Source organism: Centruroides vittatus, unplaced genomic scaffold (genome assembly GCF_030686945.1).
Source record: "Centruroides vittatus isolate TY-2023 unplaced genomic scaffold, ASM3068694v2 contig_1012, whole genome shotgun sequence".
Classification (NCBI taxonomy): domain Eukaryota; kingdom Metazoa; phylum Arthropoda; class Arachnida; order Scorpiones; family Buthidae; genus Centruroides; species Centruroides vittatus.
The window spans coordinates 523,900-534,052 of NW_027120659.1; the positions used below are offsets into that span (position 1 = coordinate 523,900).

Here is a 10,153-nt window from a genome sequence, read left to right on the forward strand (position 1 = left end):
AAAGATTATTCAAGTCACTTTGGGCAGAAGCTATAAACACAACTGTACATGTTATAAATTTAACTGGAAGGAGTAGTGTTGAAGGAAAAACACCATATGAAGTATGATACAACAAAGTATAGACATAAGTCAATTACGTGTGTTTGGATGTCCATGTACCTAAGGAAAAATGTTTAAAATGGGATGCTAAGAATAAAAAAGGTCTGTTTGTGGGCTATAGATATAACACCAAAGGATTTAGGATCTATTTCCCTGATGATGATGTCCAGATCGTTCGCGATGTGGAATTTAATGATGAAAAACAAACTGAATATTCACAGTCAGATAAAACACCGACTGAAGAGACTATAACTCTAGATCTGAATGAAGAAAACTCAATATTTGATAAAAGTGATACTGAAGAAGAATTGGAATCAACTTTAGAAGAAGCATGCGAAGAAGCAGAACAAGAAAATAGAGTCAAACAGAAAACAAAATGTACAACTTAAGAAGTAAGAATGAAATTAAATTGCCATTAAGGTACGATCATCATGCAATGATTGCAGACTGCAAGCAGATATCTGCTTCAGAACCTTAACTGAACCAAAATGGAAGAAGCCAATGGAAGAGGAAATAAATGTCCTAAACAAAAATATGGATGGATCAAACCCTACCTTTACTCCAATTGAACACTCAAAGAATGACATAGCTGATACGAAGGAAGCCAAAGGTAGACATGTAGAAAATCCAAAACATCATCTCTGGACTCAAGCTAAGAGAATTTTAAGATACCTAAGAGGAACTACTGATTATGGAATCTTATACAATGGCAACAAAAAATTAGCTCTTTATAGCGATGCAGACTTTGCTGGAAACTTGGAAGATAGACTTTCCACATCAGGATACTTGCTAGTGTATTCAGGAGGAGCAGTATCGTGGCACTTCAGAAGACGAAGAACTGTTGTATTAGCCACTGCTGAAGCTATTAGAGAAATGCTGTTTATGAGAAAATTCGGATTAGAACTAAAAATTCTAAGGAACCTGTAATAGTGTTCGTTGACAACAACAGTGCAATTCACATGTTTACTAAAGATAAGAAAGCTTCTAAACGAACCAAACATATTGACGTTAAATAGCATTTTGTAAAGGAAAAGATCGGAACAGAAATAATAGTAAAGCACATAGACAGCAACGAACAGTTGGGTGATATACAGGTACTCCTCACTTTACGACCGAGTTCCGTTCCGACGACTACGTCGTTAAGCGAATTTGTCAATAAGCGAGGAGCTTACACCGGGAATATAGGATCGTTGTAAAATTATAAAAATTATGCAACAAACTTCTAATTTATTCATAAAAAGACTATTATAGTACGTTATTAGCCTATTATAGTAGTATAAGACTGTTATAGTACGCTTAGTGCGCATGTCACCATTCACCACTGACCGACACTCAAGCTGAAAAAGGGGATTCCCCGAATTGCAGGTCGTAAGTGCGAGTGGTCGTTAAGCAGATAGGTCGTAAAGTGAGGAGTACCTGTATTCACAAAACCGCTTCTCGGATTAAATTTGAGTACTTTAGAAGTTGTATAGGAGTTTGTAAATTTAAATGACATCGCTTTCTATGCACTCTGGTCCTGTATCTTTGTTTCTTTTCTATCTTAAACTTTGAATGTCGCGAATGCAAGAAAAGTGTAAAAATTTAGAAGTGTTAAAGAGTTAATATTTAATTTTTGTTATGCCAGGTTATGCACCTTAGTGGTGAACGCTAGGGTGCATTATGTAGTTTACACACCGGCAACATTACTGCGTGTTCCTCACCCCTTTGTTTCCGCTTTCACCATGTACAGTCTGTAAAATAAAGTCTCTTTTGTCCAGGGCCGGATCATCGCATAGACAAACGAGACAAATGTCTAGGGCCCGGTCAAACTGTCTATTTTGAAAAAATTTGTAAATAAGACAGTTTACTTTTTTGTTGGAAACTGTATATAATAAACAAATAAACAAAAATATATTGGTTTCTTTTAATAAGTTTCTCTCGGTGCATGAACTGTGTATGATTGAACCTACTGAAGAGGCCTTCCATAGCTGAAATGCATTTAGGAGGTTATTAATGTAAATAAAAGTTTTCTTTGCAAGTTGATCCCCGTTTTACCTTTTTTAACTTTAATTGTTTTTTATTCATTGTTGACACAATGTTTTAAAATTTTTTTGAAGTTATAAGATATCCATAAGTCAGAAGAGAAAGAAAAATATATTGCTTTTTATATGATTATTGTGAATTCTAAAATCTAAAGAAAATGTGTTGTGTTTCTTCTTGTGGGAGAGGGAGGGGGCCCGGTAAGAAGAAAATGTCTAGGGCCCCAAAGTGAGTTAATCCGGCCCTGCTTTTGTCCTCTAATTTGGAGTGCTCTTTATCAAAAAATAAGATAACAGATAGCGCCACCGATATTTTAAATTTACGAGAAAGTCGCTGGTTTATTTCTTTAATGCCATAGTAAATTATCAGTTTATCATTTGCTCTCCTATAGGTCATCTTTTTCGACCATCTACATATTCTAAAATGTTTAAACATCATGACAGTGTCGTTGATTTCGTAGTTGTTTATGTTGGACACGGATGAGAATAAAACGTTTTGACTACAGAGAAATGTATTACAAAGACAATACACAAGTCACTCTTGTATGTTGCCTGGTACGCTATACCCTTCGTTGGAGCCAACGAGCTAGAATATACTAAGACTGGTTGTGACGTTAGATACAGCGCTCTTGTAGCAACGACTAATACTATCCACCGCCATTTTACTTTAAGTCAAAACATTGAAATCTATACCACGTTTGTTTGCTTTTAGATTTGAGAGGATTGGAAAATTATCAATCCAAAATGCATCGTTAAATAGACAAAATAAATAAAGAGAACTGTTTTAATCTTGGTCTCTGTTAATTGTGCATAATTAACCCTTTAATATTAAGGATCATTGATGCTATTAAATTAACTAGTAAAGTAAGTCACATCGAGAAACTGGAAACGATGTTTCTCGATGTAGTTAGCCTGGGCGAGCAGATTGAGCAGTAATATGTCACAAATAAAAGATAAGTGATTTATTGTTGATAAAAAAAAATATGATGAAAAGTACGGATAAAAAAGAAGTGTTATAGTAAAAAAAGTATACTAAACAAATAAAGTAAACGAAAAAATGAAAAAAATAATAAAATTATTTCGCATTTAAGCGAAAAAAGTCTTCGATAAATTGGGGTCTCTCGTTAAAACAAGCCGAATTTTGTCCAGTTCGAATTTTGTCCAGTCTTTACTGAGGGAACTGTTTCTTCCTCAATCTTCGACAGGTACAGTTTTGTGGTCCAGTTCCAGAAGGTCAATGTTTAAAAGTTCAGAACAATGTCACTACCACAAACTACTAGCGAGATTTTCCGCAATATTTTGATTGGAAAAATTGTGGAAAATTTCTCCTTTATTAGAGCTAGTGAAAGGTGCCATCTAGATGGGATGAGACAATACTACTGCCACTACAGCCGCTGTAACGACGAGAGCACGTGACGGCCGTCCACATAGGACGTAAACCTGGGGACCTATTCTGAGTACTATCGTTAAGCTAACGAATACGATAAAAACCAGTTTCTATCGGAACCACGTGATTCGCGTTTAATCAACTGTGAAAATGTTATTCCGAGCCGTACGTTTCGTTTTCGGTGCCGATAGCCACGTGCGATAACTAAGCTTTTGTTATCGGTCACTCTCAAGCTGCCGTTAGGAACGCAACGAAAGTGAAAACAACATGGCGTCTTTTCGTGTAAGAATGATATTACTTCACGAGCAATTGGAGAGAGGGGACAGCCGTAACACCGATTAAATTTAATACTTTTTCTTCAACTTCAGTTAATTTTTGATTAACTGAAGGCCCACCTCCTGTGTGAAACGTTCATTTTTTTTTATTTGTGAGGCTTTACTTTTAATGTTTGCTTTCCAGTCACTCCATGTCTATGCAAATAATATTTACATTTAATAAGATGTATTGCATTTGACATTTAATCATAATACTAATTCTGATTTGGTAATAAGGTTTATAGAAGTAGAACTTGTGGCAAAATTAAGTTTGTCATTTTATTCTTAATGAATGAATTAAAAAATACATTAATTACATGAAGTTATATAGAAATATACAAAGAAACTTAGATAAAATCTACAAAATAAAGATTTCTATTATTACATAATGCTAACATTTTACAATTATACAAAGTATGTCTAAGTTTAATGTCGGCTTTAATTCATTAGTTTTAGTAAAAAAAATATATTCTATATACGTAACTTAACAGTAAACTATACACTATACATAAATGACTATCACATAAATTATAATTTTTAAAAACAAATATTTGCTTAACGGATGGACTGACAAAATACCCAGTAATAGACCCAGTAATAAACCCAGACATTTTAAAACAAAACAAAACTATATCACTAGCGCTAGTACACGACAATGCTAAAAGCACGTGCTTCGCTTAGAAAATGGCGGGTTGCAGTCACGTGACAAAATACAATGTTAACTAAACTGTGATTGGTTAAAGCGTAATAGCTATCGATAGCATGGAATCCAGACGCATCTCGACCGACTACCCGTAGCGAAACCCACTTAACGTGGAGCACAGAATAGCGATTTGTCTAAGGTTCGTTAACTGCCTTTCGCTAAGAGGACTTATCGAATGTCCCGTGTATCGCTCTCGTTCAGTTATCGGAAGAGCTCAGAATAGGTCCCCTGGTTCGTTTTTCTTTGAACTCGGATAAGTTTCTCATAGTTCAATCTAAATTCACCAAACTTGGCAAAAATATGAAGCAACTCTCAGGCTTTATATTCCAAAAAGCAGCATTCAAAAATGCTAAAATACTTTTTCGTTATTATGCGTCAAAGAGTCGAAAGTCGATATTTTAGTTTTTCAATTATCTTATCTCAGTTTTATATTTTCCAGAAATTATTTTATGCATATGCCAGGATTCCATTTAACATTTTGGCACCAAAGTCATCAAAATCTAACGTGGGAATGTTTTTTTAAAACTCTGAAACGAAACCGAAAAAGTCATTCCAGAAGCCTGAGCTCGCATACTGCTCGCTGTGGCAATAAGGCGCATCGATGCTATTAAATTAAAACATTTCGTTTTCTTTGCATACTTTGCAATGAGTTAGAATGTTCTAGCTCGTTGCCTTTACACAACACAAATGCTAGGCCCTCTTGACTAAAAGGAAAATGGCGGGCGTGTATTCAATTTTCTTCTAACATGGTGTCGCTATAGCCACTATGTAGTATCAAGGCCGCTCGATCGCTTTGCTAGTAAGACCGTCCGCCTTAAGGAAAATTTCCGTATTCACGCTGTTTCCATTTTTTGCCGCTGCAAAAGATTTTGGCGCTAGTTATCGGTGAGAATCACGTGTTGACTAAATTGGTCGTTTCGTAGCTATTTTATGAAATTGTAATAGTTACATAAAGTTATAGTTGTATATACAGTAGAGCGTCGTTTATCCGAATCAATTGGGGACTGGGGTTGTTCGGATAACCGATTATGTACGAAAAAATATACAGTCAAACCTGTTTTTATGCGCTCTTTTTATGTGCGATTTTTATTTGTGCGATTTTTTTAATGCGAATTTTTAATTTGTGCGGTATAGTTGGCGACTAGTCTCGTGCGATTCGTCATGTCTTACGTTGACTTATTATAGCTAAATAAACTTATTATAGCATAAATGCACTTATTATAGTAATATTATTGCATGAATATGCGAAAAATGAAATAATTTACTTTTTAAGTCAACAAAACACCACCTGGACAAAAATATGTAAAACAGACGATAGACCAGACGATGCAGTCAAGTGCTGACATCTGTTGTCAATAAATTCTATTTCGTACGGTTTTGAGTTATTTTCTATGTGAGACTTTTTTTATGCGGTCCCTGTTGACCGCATAAAAAAATATTTTTTTAATTGTGTCGCGAAAACTATTATTTACAGCCATTCGTGAAGTTTCGTGAGATTTTTTTTATGCGTTTTTTTTAATGCGGTCCCTATCCCCCGCATAAAAACAGGTTTGACTGTATTAACCTATCCGATGTTGAAATTTTTCTACGTTGCGTGTCGCTTTGTATTGAATTTTTCTCCGTTGCGTGTCGCTTCGTGTCGAATTTTCGTCGATTTTAAGCCTAACGAAAATTTTTATAATAATAATCGAGGCTATTATATCGTTAAAAATTATTTCTTTATTTTGTACAAACGAAATAAATATATTGAAAAATATAAAAACAAAAAAATTATACTTTAGAAGTTAATCTAGTATCAAAAACGTTCGATTCATCACGACATAGTCCGACTGGAAAGCTTTCGGTTAACCGGCTTTCGGATAATGACGCTCTACTGTAGTTATACTTATTCGCGAGTTATATACGGTTGACGGGACTTTCTCTTCAACAGCAGCTTGGTGTATAGATATAAATACTGTAGATTCATTGTACAGTGATACCTCGGTACTGTACATATTTCTATTAAAGCAATTGAGGTAGACAAATCAAGAATACTAGAGAGCAAAAGAAATACTACAATCTCGAAAACGAACTAGAAATCTCCAGACTACAGGTGAAAATCACATAACATCTGTCTTCTTGAATTCATTAAAGACGATTCCACCCACATCAATTGAATCGGAAAGGGCATTCTCGGTAGCGAGACTTTTCATTACTAAAATAAGAATTAGATTGAGTGATCGGAGTATCGACCATCTTTGCTTTTTAAAATCTTATAAAAATTTACAATAATATTTTATATTGTTTTATTTAAAAAAACGAAAATTACCTTCTAAGTTAGAAGTGTGATCTGAGTTCATTTTTTTTTAATTTTTAACTCAATTCAAAGGTTTTTTTTTGCTGTTGTTGTTGTATGCAATTCCAGCAAACTTTAATAAATTTTTTTATTTGTGAACATTTCTACGTAATTCAAAGGTAATTTTTAATATATATCTTACACAGCATTATTAATAGGTTACAGAACGCATTAAATTACTTTAAAAAATGAAAAAATTATATCATTTGATTCTAAGATATTTTGTGTATCTTAAAAATAATTAATTTTATCCCGGGAAACAGTTCCCTTTAACCCCCGAATCCTGGGACAAGAAAAACACCGGGAAATGAGAAACCCTAGCTGCTACTCTAATCGTCGGCTATCCGACCTACATTTAAGATAGGATTACAAATTACATATTAGATTGGATTACAATAACGATCGTGTTTTCATTTCATCTTTAGTATTTGAGACTTTTATCGCTTCTCTTAATTAATTTTTCAGAATACAAGGTTTTCAAATTCTTCATTCGATATCCTGCAACGTCTGGACCAGTGTTTCTCAAACTTTTCGGACAGCCATTTTCCTTTTAGTGCATATATATTTTTAGCGCACTCATAAAATCAGTCAAAATGATACATTGAAAAATATATTTTAATTAAAATATTTTAAAATCTAAGCATATATTTTATAAATTAAAAAAAAAATAGTTATCTAAAAGTATGTTGAAGTACTTTATTAATTCATATAATGTCATATGTTTCAAAACTGACTCTATAGTATACACCTATCCCTCGATTTACACGGAAGATAGATTCCTGAGAAAAACGTGTAAATCGAATTTGTATCTTTTTGAATGTAAAACCGTGTAAATCGAAAAGTATGCAAAAAAACGCATAATTTCGTTGTTTATTAATTATGAATTTTTTTCAATTTTTTAAAGGTACATAAATCAAACAAAAATATTTAAAGGCAAAAAATAGATATATTCTTTTATTAATTAAATACAAAGTACAAAGGAACAAATAATAAAATCTGAAAGATTCATAAAAATGTAATGTAATTGTGTAATGTAATGTAAAAAATGTAATTAAAAATAATGTAATCGTTTGTTACTTATGAATATGAAAAATTAAAATTTTCTGGTTTAAAACTATGTGCAATGAATGCAACTTTGTGCATATGGGGGAGTACCCTATATCGGTTTATCGGTTACTATTTGACGGATTGAAACAAAACTGTCACCTAGTATCCTAAATGTCAACTATAACATATAATTAAGGTGGATTGGAATATAGATGTAGATTAGAGTTAAAAATTGTTCCTTTTGATCATAGCCAGTTTATTTTCTACATTTATTTTTTAAACCGTGTAAAAGCGAAAACGTGTAAAAGAAGTATCGTGTAAAACGAGGGATAGGTGTATTTGTTTGAAGTTCAATAGTAAATTTTTTTGTTTCAAAATGAATTTTTGTATCTCTTGTTTCCCAATGGTTGTACTGTTCTCTTGCCTTCTACTGCTCCCTTCTAGTATCCACTTTGATTCGAAGCCGGATGGCCGAGCGGTCAAGGTGACAGACTGCCGCTATGGGGGACCCTGAATCGAATCTGGACGGGTCAAAAAATTTTCAGGAATTTTTAGGAGGAGTGGTCCGTCCCTCACCATCTAGCCGCTCTATTTTGGGTCTGGCCGAATCCATAATGGGCTTGCTGAAAGAAACCTTAGTGCCCACAGAGCGGAAGAAGTTACAAAAAAAGGGTCCACTTTGACCGCTTCAAGGTTTCAGTAGCGCCCATTTTGTGAATTATTGGTATAGTCATTAAAATTTGTCCAAGAACAAGAAAAACGTGTTCTATGGCATAACTACTGGAGACGGTAGCGTTTTATTTTAAAAATCATTCTTTATACGTCAGTACTCAAACTAAGATTGGATTGGATTGCTGGTTTAAGACACTTGTACAATCTGCCAAGGGAGAGTGCCTCCCGAGGTAACTTTTATAGAAAATTGGCTTCTATTTATGTTTAAACACGAAAAAATCCTAGAAAATATGCTTCCAGCCCGTTGGTGAGGCGAGAACATGTGACCGACTACCAGTGTTCAGTGGATTTAACCACTCGTGGGCTACGCTCAAGCATTGTTTTCTAAATTTCCGATTTTTACATAAAAATTTTTGACACATTTTTATTTCAGGAGTAAACTAATAAATTGATGCAAGTACAGATAAAAATATACTTACCAGAACCCGCTCTAGCATTTATGTCGTCCCGGACAAAAAGTCAAATTGCCTCCCCTTAAACGTATACTTTTTAAAAATATATATCTTTTATTTTAAATAAAAATCAAACGATTTTAAATTATAATAAAAACGTTTATTTAGAAAGAAACGTAATATTAACGTAATTAACAGTCAAACAGTACAAAACAGTCAAAATTAAAATATACCTGTATACCTAGTTACAAATTGTTAACAGATGCATTTTTAATGCTATTACGAAAATGTATTATTGCACAATAAAACAAACAAAACTTATATCCTATAAAACTAAAGTAACATCAACTACACTAAAATCACAAGAAACTTTTTTCCTCACTTTTAGTTCCGCTAACTTTTTTATTATTAATTTTATTACATTGCTTATGCTTTCTTTTTTTCCCAAAAGCGCAGAAACAGCAGAAATTTCCTCTACTAATTCTACCCCATTAAATGTCAACGGAATCACCATCAGTTAAAATACTTTCCAAATCCTCGCAGTGTTTAATAGCGTTTTTTATACATGGTTTTTAAATCGTATGTATTATATAAGAATTGAAAATAGTTACTATGGTGACTAAGTTGTTCAAATTTAGCATCTGGTGCATTTAGTGCTTGATCAATTGTAAAATAAAAAAAAATCTACCTTATATGTTTCTTTGAGTTCTTCGATTCGTACATCTCGTGCTTCGTATGAGAAGTGGATTTTCTTTTCTTACGCAGTGTCGTGGTATTGTTGATTCAAAATTAGTCTCAACGTCAATTTCGTCAGCCAGTTCTCTTGCATCAACAATAATTTCATTGAAAGATTTATCCGATCGAAGATCCTTACAGAATTTTTTGCTGTTTTGTAAAAGATCAAGTGTAGACGCTAGATCGAAATCTTTTGTTCGCATCAGCTTCCTTATTGGATTAACGCAATCTAATTTTATTTTACAGATTTTATACAAAATAACTATCGAACACAAAAACTTAAACTGTTTAATACAATTCAATAAACTCGAAGCTTTTCCTCTTACTAAATTATCAATTTCCCTGCTTTCATAAATGCTTAGCGAAGCATCGTATACATTTCCCATATGAA

At 33.4% G+C, this 10,153-nt stretch overlaps 1 protein-coding gene across 1 annotated transcript; it reads left to right on the forward strand.

The window, feature by feature from the left end:
- The first annotated feature begins 633 nt into the window (after nt 1-633).
- LOC136987159 (uncharacterized) lies at nt 634-1,026 on the forward strand. Its single transcript, XM_067284880.1, has one exon. The coding sequence runs from the start codon at nt 634-636 to the stop codon at nt 1,024-1,026; it is 393 nt and encodes a 130-aa protein (XP_067140981.1).
- The last annotated feature ends 9,127 nt before the right edge of the window (nt 1,027-10,153 follow it).